The 13,980-nt window shown below is 43.2% G+C and overlaps 2 protein-coding genes across 4 annotated transcripts in view; one reads left to right on the top strand and one right to left on the bottom strand.

Annotated features, from left to right (window-relative positions):
• Window positions 1–153, bottom strand: part of RANBP3L (RAN binding protein 3 like) — a 291,046-nt gene extending 290,893 nt beyond the window's left edge. Inside the window, exon 1 of one of the 2 annotated variants that reach the window (XM_045862295.3) lies at window positions 18–153. The gene's annotated coding sequence lies outside the window, so the exon portion shown is untranslated. The remainder of the gene's footprint in view (window positions 1–17) is intronic. The other variant, XM_064596792.1, reaches the window with a different exon arrangement.
• A 411-nt stretch (window positions 154–564) lies between these two features.
• Window positions 565–13,980, top strand: part of SLC1A3 (solute carrier family 1 member 3) — a 79,136-nt gene continuing 65,720 nt past the window's right edge. For both annotated transcript variants that reach the window (XM_054504434.2, XM_045862258.3), the window contains exons 1-2: window positions 565–759; window positions 2,436–2,714. In XM_054504434.2, coding sequence (XP_054360409.1) covers window positions 2,534–2,714 — 181 coding nt within the window. In that variant the 5' untranslated portion in view covers window positions 565–759; window positions 2,436–2,533. The remainder of the gene's footprint in view (window positions 760–2,435; window positions 2,715–13,980) is intronic.

The following is a 13,980-nucleotide window of genomic DNA, read 5'->3' as shown; positions in this document are numbered from 1 at the left end:
CTCTGTGTGTTTCTTACCTTTTTAGTCTTTGTAATGCAGGCAGTTTGAGCTAAATTAGATTTGTTATAAGAAGAGTTTAAACTGCTAACACAGAGGCATGCCTCATCTTGTGTTTTGAGTAACTTTAGGCAAGGTTGCAGAATTGTAGTGGGCATTTCTTTTTCTCCATACTTGCTGCATTCTGGGTCTTCCCAAGAAATGTCAGTTATTTCCCCCAATTCTAAAAAGAGGGACTCTTTATAACAGTTGTACAACCAGGCAAAAGAGCACACTCTGGAGTTTCCTTCAGGGGAGGAAACCTGCAAGAGTGTGAGATAATTAAATTTAGTCTTAGCAAAGTCTTCTCTGAAACGTTCTAATCAAGACTTCCAGCTTTCTGAGAGTGTGTGTGAGCTTTATTTTGCAATTCTTCCTGGTCCCGGTTTTGCATTCCTAATGAAAGTGAACTGACAAAGCGTGAAAGTGGTCTAAGGAGCAAAACAAAGCCAGCAGGCATGCTTCTGGCGAGCCAAGATTAATCAATATTCCAGAAACCTCGGGTTTGCCCCCTCTTTGCCTGCGGTGTTTTCATTTTTCCCCACTCCCCGTTTCCCGGGCGCAGACTCCTCCCCTTTTCTTAAGTTGCCCCGAGAGTAACTTGCAGTTTCAGAGAGCGCGTGTGTGCCTCGCTCGCGGGCGTTTGTTCCTCGGCGGTACCTGCGGCGGAATTCACCTTGTCGTTGCCTGCGGCCCCGGCCACCCGTTACGAAAGCAGAAAAGGTAAGTCTGACGTCCTGGATTCCTGCTGGGCTTCACTCCTCCTTGCCCTTCTCCACCAGTGTATTTTGTTTCGCCCAGCGGAGGAGCAGCGAGGGTAAAAAGCTAGCCATTTTGGTAGATAGAGTCCACGTTAGTAATTGCATTAACCAGCGCGTGGGGTGTATTTATGCCGTGTCCGCTCTTCATTTGGATTTGAGTCATTCGGGCTGGATTGGGGGGGTAGATTGTGGTTCCAGAGCTAGAAAAGAATCAAGGCTGAGCTGGTCTGTTTTAAAAAGTGACTGGAAAGGGAACCAGAGATTAGTGAAAAGAAAAGAAAAAAAAAAGAAAAGAAAATCTGGTCTCTCGTGTCACCCCTCCTTCCCCTCTCCCCAAACTTGTAATCTGCTGTGAAGTCTTAAGCAAGTTGTGGGTCGTGTTGTCACTGACCCCAACCTGCAATTTTATTTAAAAGTCAAAACTGTTCAGACGAGTGTTTTTTTCCACGCTTGGATTTGCCAAAAGCCTCGGAGGAGTCTTTTGCTTCCCAGTGACCTCCCCCACAGCCGCCCACGCTGGCTGCTTGCGCTGCCATATACACACGTCCACAGGCACCACTGATTTCGCCTTGGATTGATCACGGGAAAGATTATGGATCACAAATCTTATAAAACAGGAGGAATCCTTTGATTTCTTCAAGACAACTGATTTCCACCCAGGAGAGATTGACTTAGATATATTTGAATAACCTAGGAGCACTTTAAAGAAACTAGAAACCACACATTGTAATGTTTGGAATGAAAATTGGATTCATCTCCTCTGTTCTAGAAATCCCAAATTTTGAAATACCCAGAAGTCGCTGATGGTCTCCTCAGGAGACTCCGATATGATTGCCACAAGGACAGATACTACATTCTACTTGTAATAAAAATGGAAATGAATTACGATTTCAGATAATGTAATAAAAATGGAAATGAAGTACGATTTCAGATAATGTATAGATGGGCTCGGAGATCTTTGCTTATTTCAGGGGAAAAAAATTAAAAGTGACCCTGTAAAAGAGTCAAATATATTTCCGAAGTCCTGTGCATATATTCTTTTCATGACCATATTTATTAACTGATATTATCATGTTTTTTCCTAAATGAAGAAAATCGTTACTTTATTATATATAACAGAAAGCTCTGACGGTGAAATATCAATATCTTAATTCATTTTATTGACCTGGTTATGCCTTCATCATGTACATGACATAAGCCATCAAGTAATTATTGAGCGCTTCCTGTGCATTCAATTCAATTAGACATTTATTGAGGGTGAACATTGTGCAAAAAGCACTTGGCTAGGTTCGGGAGAGAGGTGGGGGTGGGGGCTGCTCAGTCACACTCAGGGCTCTGATGAACCCTTTTATAGCCTCCTTGGAATGGGAAGGGCAGATTTTTTAAAATAGAACACACAATTCTGCTGGTATATTCTTTTATTTATTTATTGCTCATATAGTCTGAATTTAGGCACATCTCTCACACGTGGTTCAGTAAAATATGCACATCCCCGTCTTGAAAACTGGCGTCGTGGCTCTCTAGCCCTTGATTCCTGCTGAGATTATGCAGTGTGCCAACTGCTTGCCCTGCTGTGGGGCAGCTCTCATTTCTCACCCCTGCAGGCTGTAACTCTCGTCTCTTCTCTCCTCATTCTAGTTGTGTTCTCTAACACCAAAGAGGTCTGGCTTGCCGGGGGTGATTCCGAGACACTGAAGTGCAAAGAAGAGACTCTCCCTCTCCTAGAGAAGTAAAATATGACTAAAAGCAATGAAGAAGAGCCCAGGATGGGGGGCAGGATGGAGAGGTTCCAGCGAGGAGTTCGTAAGCGTACACTCTTGGCCAAGAGGAAAGTGCAGAACATCACAAAGGAGGATGTTAAAAGTTACCTATTTCGGAATGCTTTTGTGCTGCTCACTGTCACTGCAGTCATTGTGGGTAAGTCATTTGATAACAACCAAAAAAAAAAAAAAAAAGGATCTTGTTTCTCTGGGGCATCTGGCTGCCTGAGCATATTATCAGATGGACTGATTGTAGGTATTCAAAATAATCGTCCAGGCTTTCGTCTGAACTGGAAGATTTTTTTTCTCCCATTAAATGACAGTCTGTTGGCATGTTTGGAGCAATATATGGTAAACACATGGGAATCTGAAAAAAGCATCATTAGGCATTATGCAAATCAATTGATTGTGCGGAGAAGAGAAACAAATCAAATGTTTTCCCATCTCGTGTAAGGATGAAAGAGTGATAATTTAATCATTAGGCCTGAGCAGTTAAATAACAATAAAAACAAGCATGCCTGCTAGATTTGGCCAAAATGTAATCATTATAGGATGTCACTTTCACTTAAAACTAATTTATACAATTAGTACACCCAAAATGAGGTACAGGTTCCTAATAGTAATTATCTTCTAACTGGTGCTGACTTGAAGCTGAGTATCATGCCTAGAGGGAGAGGCTGAATCTTTTATGTGTTTGCACTCCCCCATCCAGTGACTAGAAAGAGTAAATTGAGAAAAATGTTGACACGGATCTTTTTCATTCATTTCTTCCCATAAATAGCTGTCCCTTTCCTGAAGCTTTTCAGCCTCTTACAAATGTAGCATTGTTAACAGCAATCTGTACTAATAAAACATTGTTTTTGTTTGATTTATTGATATCTGAAATTATCGCTTATTACTTATGGGTGGCATTGATCCTCCTTTAAAATAGAGCTGAAGGAACTACTTACTTGGAATCTTTGACTGAACCAGTGTAGAAATCCTTAGGCTGGTAAAATATAAGCCAAGGCCATGTTGTAAAAACTGTCTAACTCAAATTTCTACTATGTGGCCCAACAGGGGGAGGGGGCATTTATGTACAGGTTTAATCTCTGCCTTGGAGTTTGCCAAGATCTCCGTCAAATATAAAGAGTTACATAATGACACTAAAAACCAAGAAAGTTTTGTAGCTTGGAAATATAATTAGAACTTAATCTAAAAAAATAGGAGTCTTAAATTGTAGACAAATAGGAATACAGCAGGAGAATAGTTTGTCACAAGACTTTAGATATATTCCATTTCAACATCTTTTGCTCCTGTTAGTAATTGTTGGTGATTAATGACTGTTCAACTAATTTTAGAGATGTTCAAAGAGAAAAGGTCCTGACAGACTTAGGGAAGCAATGGCTTTCTTTAGTAGGTTCCCAGGTTTGTTGTGGTTTTGTGTTTTGTGCTTTTAAAAGATTTTATTTACTTATTTGAGAGAGAGAGCACAAGCAGGGGGAGGAGCAGAGGGAGAAGCAGGCTCCCCACTGAGCAGGGAGACCAGACTCAAGACCCTATCCCAAGACCCTGGGATCATGACCTAAGCCAAAGGCAGATGCTTAACTGACTGAGCCACCCAGGCACCCCAGATTCCCAGATTTAAATACATTCCTGGGAGAAGTATTTCAGTGATGTGTCATTGTCTTGGAAGTTGATGTAAAATGCCTGAATAATAGTCATCAAGCCAAACAGTAGCTGCCAGATAATAATAGTGAACATTTATATAGTACTATTCCAACTACTTTCTAGGTGTTTTGCCTATATTAGCTTACTTAATCCTCAAACAAGCCTATGAGTGAGTGGGTAGGTATGATTAGTATGAGCTTTATTTTATAGATGGAAATATTGAGCATGAAGAGATCAAGCAACTTGCCCAAAGTCATGCAGATAGTAAATGCTAGAGCTGAAAGTCAGACTGAGGCTATCCAGGCCAGAGACCATTCTCTTAACCACTTTGCCATCCTGCCTTCCTGCTCTGTGAACTAGTTGGTGTCTTGTGAGAAATGCCAGGAAGAGAAATGCCGCTATGACTTGGTAGAGGCCGAGTAGCAAACAATGCTAGATGCATTCACATCGCATTGTCATTTTACTATAGGACTTACCCAGTTAAATCAGCAGAAAACTTACAATTCTCCTACAAATGATTAAGCCACATCCCTCTCATTCATTTAACAAATACTCATTTATTCAGCAGCCTTACACCCTTAATAATAGAGCTCAGTGATACTGGAGTATGTTTGGAAAAGATGCAGAAACAATCAAAACGGTGTTCTAAACACAAGAAGAGTTCGATTTCTAGAACAGAAATGTTTCAGTTAAAGAAGAGAGGAATGGAAAGTAATAAAAGCTGCACATGGGAGGCAGACTGATGGAGAAGCAAGTTCCTAAGTGATTACAAAGACAAATCTCCAATAGAAGGAAGATAATGCCAGGATTTAATAGTCCATTTTCTCTATGAGTTCTGGGATCATTTCCTAGACCAGTGAGGACTTTCCTAACATTTGTGAGAACTGCAATGAGTTGGCTGAGCTGGGGTAGATAACTTGGCAGGGTGTCCTCATGGTTGGCTTTACTAATGGAAACTGAAGAGGTAGAAGTAACAAGAAGAAGGCCCTAACAAAGAAACACATAAAAAGAGCTCATTGACAGTCAGACCGCTGAGTCTACACCAAAGACTTGGAAAGGCAAATAGACAACTTAGTAGCAAACAGACTAAGGAAAGAAGGAAGAATCCTTCAGTTATCTCTTGGTGTGTCTTCCATTGAGGGCCCAGTGGAAACAAAGGCGCCATTGAGCTTGTCACTGGGTACCATGTCTACATCAGCCCTGAAAGAATAATAAGAACATGTCTGGACTTCAGCTCTCTAATCCATTTCCTGCGGCATAGGAAAAAAACTGGGAAGATGCTAGTAAGGAAGAAGAGAAGTTATTTTCTCCAAAGAGGAGGTGAGAAGAACCAAATTCTTAGGTTTTAATCACTTTTAATAAAAACCTAATGTCTAATGTCCTTTCTAAGCCATGTCAAGGTCTGAATGTGCCATGCTCTGACAAAGCGACGTAATGGGTGCAAATTAGCAACCTAAGAGAATGCATTGCCAAGTGTTAAGTCCCTTTAAGAGGGTTCATTATTAAAGCATGAGATAAAGTGTCTCCCAGGGCTGTTGCAGACCTCTGTCTGACAAAAACCACATTGAGGAGAGTGGTTACTATCTTTCTCCCTCCAGGAGGCACTTTGTTGTTTCAGACTGTGGTAAGTGGGATGAGAGTGACCTCAGACACCTCGCTGAAAGAAAGGGAAAGTCCTTTGTTGCGTTCAAGTCACAGAATGCCCATCTTTCCATGTCCAGGAAACGAATAGCACAATAAAAATGAAATCTCAGGCTAAAAATTTTTGAAGAAATGGGTCATAAGATCAGCCGCAAGGGGAAGCAAACTAAGTAGCATTGCGTAGTCTTGGAGGGTGATTTTATTTGAGGGAATTCCTGAACACAGCAACCAGCACCTTTCTCTGCTGTTTGTCTACACACACACACACACACACACACACACACACACACACACTTTTTATGTTTGGGCTGTCCTTTATATGGGTTTGAGAAAAATTGGTGACTTTTCAGAAAAGAAAACGTACTGACTAAATGTGTATAAAGCATTTCCCATCATTCCCTAATACTCTTCAGCAATGAATGTAAACTGCACTATAATTCAATGCAATTCAGCAGTATTTCTGAAGGATATACAAGAAACTGGTCATTGTGGCTGCCTCTGGGATGGGAGCTGGGTGTCTGATAATAGAACAGAAGGAATATTACTTTTCTTTAAATAAGTTTTTGTATGGTTTGAATGCACATTCATATATTATCCACTATTATCTATTGTTTGCTAAATAAATGTGTGGTTTTGTTTAAAGATTCAGTGCTATTCAGCAATTTAACAAATACTGAATGTTGGGTATCTGGCCTGTGCTATGCAATGGGGAGTCTCTGCCCTCAGGTCATTTGGTAGGAGAGATGGATAAAATGAGATGACAAAGGAATAGACAAGGTTCAGAGGCAGTAACAGGAAGTTTTTAAATTATCTCTAAACATTTTTTAAGTGAGATCGTATTATCCATACTGTTCTATATATGATTTTTGTGTTGATACTTTAGAGATTCTACTTTCTTATGAACACCCGTGGGGGTTGTCGGGGCGGGGGGGTCGCCTGGATAGCTCAGTCGGTTAAGCGTCTGCCTTCTGCTTGGGTCCTGGTCCCAGGGTCCTGGGATCGAGCCCTTCGCTGGGTTCCTTGCTCGGCAGAGAGCCTGCTTCTCCATCTCCCTCTGTCCCCCAACTCATGCGCCCTCTCTCACCCTCTCTCTAGTTCAAATAAATGAATAAAATCTTAAAAAAAAACAATGTAGGTCCTAGAAAGAGTGTGGCTTTTGATGAAGGATAGACATGGATTTATATGCCAACTGTATGATTTAATAGCTGTATGATCCTAGAGGATGCATTTAACTGCTCTGAGCCTCGGTCCCCTCATCTACCATTACATGTATTATATACATTGCAAACACTTACACTGTGTGCCAAGCACTGTTGTAAATGTTGTTAACACATTAGCTTTAATTCTCAAAACAAGCCAGGGAGGGAGGTATCCTTATTCTCATTTCACAGATAAGGAAACAGCTCAGAGACTTCTCCCAGAGCTGATGCGTATTGACCGGGATTCAAATCCACCAATCTGGCCTTATGTTGAGACTCATCCACTCTTCTGAGTGCTGGTCCCTGCCCTCGGGACATGTCCCTTCTTGTTTTATTACATCAATTAGCTAAGGGTGTGCACTGACCCAAAGACAGGAGTGACAGAAAGGGGGGGTGAAATTGAGACCCCAGTACCTGAGGCAGTCCTGCGTCCCGACAGCTGCTTGCCTGGGAGTATTAGCGGAAGAGCCGGACTGCAGGCCATCGCTCCGGTTTCTGACTTGGGTAACTGCGGGTGCTGGTGCTATCAGTGAGGGTAGAATACAGGAAGAAGATTGGGGCAGGAATGCGAGGGGGGACTTCGGTTTTGGGACGTGTTGATTTTGAGATGCAAATGCCACAACAGAGATACAGTGTAAGAAGCTCACTATACAGGGAGATTCTGAAGGTATTTTGATGTTGAGACTGAACCAGGACAGGTTCTGTCTTTGAGGGTTAAATGAATAATGATCATTGAAGCGGGCTGTCCTCCTGCATAAGCTATTGTGTAAGTGAGACTCTTCTCAGAACACTGTTAGCTCCTGGGCCCTTCTCTATGAATAAAGCGAGTATCTCCCAGAAAGGCCGTAGTGGTATTCTGTGCCTTGCACACATACACACTCTCTAGCTGAGTCCGTTAGTTCAGTCAAACATGTTTAGTGATGTGGTTAGCCAGCAGCTGCCACACTGAAGTGACTGGTAATGGGACCAAAGGGGCCGAAGGCTGGAGTTAGCGGTGTGGGCACCATGTGGGTAGCCTCTCTGCCTACCAGGAGACAGGCATCTCCACACAGTTGAACAACAGGAATCCAAAGAATGGTGAAAGATTTCCGGGCTGCAATTTATGGTTTCTTCAACACTTCCTAGAAATGAGAAGAGGGAGAGGGAGCTTCAGGAAGCTATGAGAAAAGGGGGCTCCTGGGGTAGGTCCTCCCCTGGTGCTGTGGAGCTCCGCTCCTCACAGAGGCTCCTGGGGACAGAGGGCTGGGAGGAAAGGGGCTAGGCCTCATGAGCTCAGAAGCCGTGGATTCACCATGCCCTGCTCGGGAGAAGGGACACAAAGGTAGGGTGTAGGGACTCGTGATTTTCTTCTGCTTTGTCTTCTCCCCCAGGGAGCAGAAATACAGAAAAATTGTCAGGGACAGCAATAATAACTACCTGACATGTGCTCATGGCCCACTTGGATCCTGGCCCTCAATTTTTTTCGAAAAGCATTCCAGGGAGCTGCCTCCTATCGTGGGGATGTAGTCCAGGACCGTATAGGGGAGAGGGGAGTGGATCAGGGCTATGGAGTCTGGAGTCTGACACTTCTAGGTTTCTGTCCCAGTTCTGGAACTGAGCCTCTGTTCCTTCATGTGTAAAATAGAATAATTGTAACACCTCTCTGCCAAGATTTATATCCCAGTTCCGCTACATACAACCATGTAAACTTTAATAATTTCCTTAAGGGCTTGGCAGGTAGAATATCCACAGAAACTGTACACCCCTCATCTTTTGCTTGTGTCTTTGCTGGGGGACCAAGTGAAAATACACACTGATTTGATGACGCTATCTGCTAGAGACCTGAGAGCCTGGGGTGCGGGGAGGACAGGCCAGGAAGGGGAGAAGATGACCACCCGGTTGAGGTCTAGGATAAGTGGCTTCTATTTCCTTGGCTAGAGAAGAGAGCCAAGAAGACTTGTAGGAGGAGATTTAGTGGTTATAAAGGGCTTTGAGAGGCAGAGATGAAAGGCTTAGAGTAAGTGATACTGTCATTATCTGTCCCTCACCCACCTGGCCTCCTGAGCCCAAGCAGAAAGGAATCCCCGGGCCCAGCCCTTATCACAATACAGACTGCTCAATGGAGGGCGTGCCTGATAGTAGATGTCTCGGGCAAGGAGAGCTGCTGAGAAAATGTTTTCAATAAATGTTTTAACCTACTCAATCGTGCATTTTTGTTCATACCACTTGGGACCAATCTGCTAGTTCACCACCTCCCTGGTATCTTCCTTTTCTCCAGCGTTTTGGGATCTACTGCCCATTACCTGCCATCCCTATCAGAGTTGGGACAGGCTAGTTGAGGGGTTCTGGAAGGAGTGTTGGGAGGAGTGTTGCTGGTTCCTAAGAGAGTTGGTACGGGGTAGAGGGCTTGATGTCGTTCGAAGATTATCTCTGGATTTTACTTTGCTGTTTTCTTCCTGTTCGTTCAGGTAATGAGAAAACTGAGCAGGCAACTTCAAATTTGTTTCTCTTTTAAGTACGTTATCAAATAAGCAGGTGTGTCCGGAACCATTACCTGCAGTAATAATACCTTCCATTGTTGCGGTGCTCCAGTTTACAAAGTGTTTGCCCAGTGCACTCTCTAGCAATGCGAGTCCAGGGCCCAGTCAATCCTCCTCCTGAGCAGTATCTGCACATGTCCGGAATGCAGCTGAGAAATCCCTGAGAGTCTAAAGGTCCTGGTTACAGACCCAGCTCCGCCATCAACTCACTTTATGATTCAGGACAAATCTCTGGGCCTCAGATTTCCTCGTCAGCAAATCACGTTTCGACTAATGTCTGCTTCCGACTTCAAAATTCTGTCATTTAACGTCTGCTTTGCCTTCATCTAAAGCAGAATGTATGGAGTAAAACACGCCAGTGTTTTCATTCCACTCCTTGACACTGTACAATTGCAAGGACCTCTATTCCATACCGTTGATCTCCCGACCGCTTCTAGCCAGTCTCTCCCATCCACAAGCAGCCCCCTTCTGTCCCACTAAATTCTTGAGGGCCATCATGTTCCTGCTCTCTGGGTGGCATAACCAGGTTGGAGCCCACAGATGAGGCGGGCCTCTGCCCTGCAGTCTTCTGCCCATCCTTCATAAATCAGAGGAGGAAGGTGGCGAGTCTCTGTTTTTGCTGTAGAGCCAACAAGGCAGGGAAGAGCCTACATTTTCTGGAAAAGGCAACTGGAATTTAAGCCCCGTCTTGTCCAAGTTATGCATTCCAGGTGTTAGAGCGCTTGATATTTATGGAACACTGGGGTGCGATCATTCATCAACTATTTGGTCTGGCAGCTGGGTGAGCTGTATCATTGCTGTGAGGTGAGGAAACACACAGAGCACTTGAGGGCACGAAGTGTAGCCATTGGGTGCGCCGAGTATAAAAATGAAGAGTTTTAGGTCAAGCTTCAGGGCTATCAAAGTTGCCCAGCGCTTACTCCCTAACCCAAGAATATTTCCATCACTATGCCCAGTCAAGAGAGGTCCTCGAGTGGTTTTGAAACCAAAAAGAGAAGAATAAAAGCCCCCACACTAGATAAAGGAAGATATTCCCTGGATGAATTAAGACAAGAGGGGGAAAGGCACTCTTTTTTTCACGCTGTGTATCGTCTCAAAGATTCAAAGGTAAATATAGGAGCAGCGAGTTAAAAGGCACCCTTAAGTTTTGAATTTCAAGACTGAGTCTCTGTCTCCAGAAAGGGCACCTCCATTCTTCTTGTACCCAAAGAGACTCTCCAGTTCTCCAACAATGATTCCAGGCCACAGCCCGCTTCTGCTTCCCAGAGAGAAAACAATAGGCTATTAGCGAGAGACTTTCTATTCAGAATCTTGTAAGATGAAGCCCATCTGTCCCTAATGAGAGATGGACAATTGCTGCCCTTCTCATCCTTTTAGACACATTGCATCCCTGGAAATTTCATCTTTAAAGCAAGTAAGGCAAAACCCCAGGGATCCGTGTGCTTGCTCCTGCCTTCAACTTGTTGAATGTGAATGATGAATCGAGAAGGAAATTCTGAGTCTTTTAACAGACTGCCGATGACCAGAGCCATCTTCTTTTTTTATTTATTTACTTTTGTCCTCTTGGATTTGCTTTTTTAAGGCAAATGAAATAGACATATAAAAAAGCTGAGATTCCAGGGACGCCTCGGTGGCTCAGTCAGGTAAGGATCTGCCTCTGACTCAGGTCAGGATCCCAGGGTCCCGGGATCAAGTCCCGCATCGGGTTCCCTGCTCAGCAGGGTCTGCTTCTCCCTCTGCCTGCCACTCCCCTGCTTGTGCTCGCTCTCTCTTTCATTCTCTCTCTTGCTGACAAATAAATAAGTAAAATCTTAAAAAAAAAAAAAAGAAGAAGAAGAAGAAGCTGAGATTCCATAGACTTCCATTTGCTTTTTTAAGGCGAATGAAATAGTCATATAAAGAAGCTGAGATTCCGGGCGCCTGGGTGGCTCAGTCGGTTAAGCGACTGCCTTCGGCTCAGGTCATGATCCTGGAGTCCCGGGATCGAGTCCCACGTCGTGCTCCCTGCTCGGCAGGGAGTCTGCTTCTCTCTCTGACCCTCCCCCCTCTCAATGTGCTATCTCTCTCTCATTCTCTCTGTCTCAAATAAATAAATAAAATCTTTAAAAAAAAAAAAAAGAAGCTGAGATTCCATAGGCTTCCCAGGGCTTTGTCAGTTCTGCCATTGCATTGCTTTGCCCAGTATGATGGATGATGAAAGAGTGTGTTCTTTGCCTAGTGGTTCACAGGGTGACTTTGCAGCTTTGGTGCACTCGTTACTCGTTACTCCAAGGGCTAAGCAGACGTGATCCTATAAGGATTGAGTTCAAAGTTTTTTCAGATTCACTTCCTTGTCTCCAGAGAAAAAGAGAACTGTTAGGTCAGAAAGTGATCCACTCACTAGAAATCTGAGCACAAATAGTCACTTTCCTCTCCCTGGCCCAAATTAAGTCAACCCATTGCTAAAGCAAATTAAAGCAAGGTGGAGGAGAAACTAACCCAGTCCCAAAGTGACTTTTTATAAAGATCCAAGCATCTGGCAGATATACCGTAGATCGGAATTCAGTCAGATTTTTTTTTTTAAGTTTCGTTTTTATTTATTTAACTAATCTCTACACCCAACATGGGGCTCAAACTCATGACCCAGAGATCAAGAGTCACGTGCTTCTCGGACTGAGCCAGTCAGGCACACTGAATTCAGTCAGATTAAAAAAAAAAAAAAAAGTGAGCCAATTTTTTTTGCTTATTTATTTTGTTATTTTATTTATGAAATACATTTACATTGCCCAAAATAAAAAAGTACAAAAAGATATAAATACCTTGTTATCAGTTTCTTGTGTGCCTTGAGAATTATTTTATGAGTATAAAAATAAGTACGTATCTATCCCTTTTTTGCCTTTTGTATGCAAATGCTGGCATAATATGTGTAGCCTGCCTTACATCTTACTTTTTTAACTGTACTATATACCTTGGATATTGTGCCTTATTCGCACATAAAAAGCCTCCTCCTTCTCTCTTGGGGGTGCATTAGATGGGTGTACCATCATCTATTTAAGCAATTCCCGATGAATGGGCACTTACATGGTTTCCAACTTTTAGATATATTTGTTAAATGGTACAATGAATAATCCTGTACCAAAGTTATTTCCCCCAGGTAAAGTGTATCTGTGGGAAACATCCCCAGAATTGAAACTGCGCTTACAGTTTCTACTCAGTCATAACACCATTTTATTTTTTACCAGAAAGGAATGCAACAGGTGCCAATGATTTTAGTAGAATATTTTTTAAATGACCATGGATGGGACATTTGAAAGACCTATAGGATTATTTGCAAATTTAATTGCCACTTCACATAGGCTATGTTAGTGCAGTTTTAGGCAGAAAGCACAGGCTTTTCAGAACTCCTAGGGTTTTGTTTTTTTTTTTAAGATTTTATTTGTTTATTTGACAGGGACACAGTGAGAGACGGAACACAAGCAGGGGGAGTGGGAGAGGGAGAAGCAGGCTTCCCGCTGAGCAGGGAGCCTGATGTGGGACTCGATGCGGGGCTCGATGCGGGGCTCGATCCAGGACCCTGGGATCTTGACCTGAGCCGAAGGCAGACGCTTAACGACTGAGCCACCCAGGCACCCCTCCTAGGGTTCTTCTGGTAGAGTTGTCTTCTCTGAGTTGCTTGCCATGTGGATTTGTCTGCATCAGTTACCCAGGGCTGGTTTCCCCTGGGCACCACTGGTAGAACAAGGCTGGAGCAGGTATTTCCCACCTCCAGCAACAGGAAATACCGAAGGACAAAAGAATGAGCCAAGCCAGGGCCCAAATCTCTGTAGGATGTGGGAACAGAGCAGTGGGGGAGGGTTGAAAGGTTGCCTCCCACAGAGTAGCTTCTCTCCAGGAAATGCCTGGAAGTTTGGGGTGAAACCAAAGACAGGGAGCAGCAGACCCCTGGAGCAGGTAAATTCACCATTACACCCTTGCCCTTCTTGTAAAAATAAACCAGTGGAACTTTATGCCCACTGGCTTCATCAGGCTTGCTTGAGACGGACTTATGATTTCTCCAGCTTGGGCTACACGCTAGCCCAGTTCTAAAATAGAAACTTCTATTTGATCTCTCAAATAATTATTTATTGCCTACCTGCCATAATAACTATAATGGCCAAGTTGACAAAGCATTTTTTGACCTATTAAAAAATGCTTTCCTACGCCTTATCAAGGACTTTAGAATTCATGAGAAGAAACAAGATACATTCATAATATAGCAGCTAAGATTTATAATGCTTTTGGTTTACATGGCTCTTTTAAACTCAGAACCTTTTGCCGAGAATATTAAAGTTCAAGAAGATTTTAGATACTGCCTGCTCTGATCTATCCCTCCCATTTTGTGGACCACACACACAAAAAAAAAGTCCAAAGAGATGACATGATTTGAAAACTAAAC

Source organism: Mirounga angustirostris, unplaced genomic scaffold (assembly GCF_029215605.1).
Source record: "Mirounga angustirostris isolate CCGP_5_RB_7025 unplaced genomic scaffold, mMirAng1.0.hap1 SCAF_7, whole genome shotgun sequence".
Lineage (NCBI taxonomy): Eukaryota > Metazoa > Chordata > Mammalia > Carnivora > Phocidae > Mirounga > Mirounga angustirostris.
The sequence above is the reverse complement of the archived record's forward strand: the minus strand, read 5'-3'. Positions and strand labels throughout refer to the sequence as shown.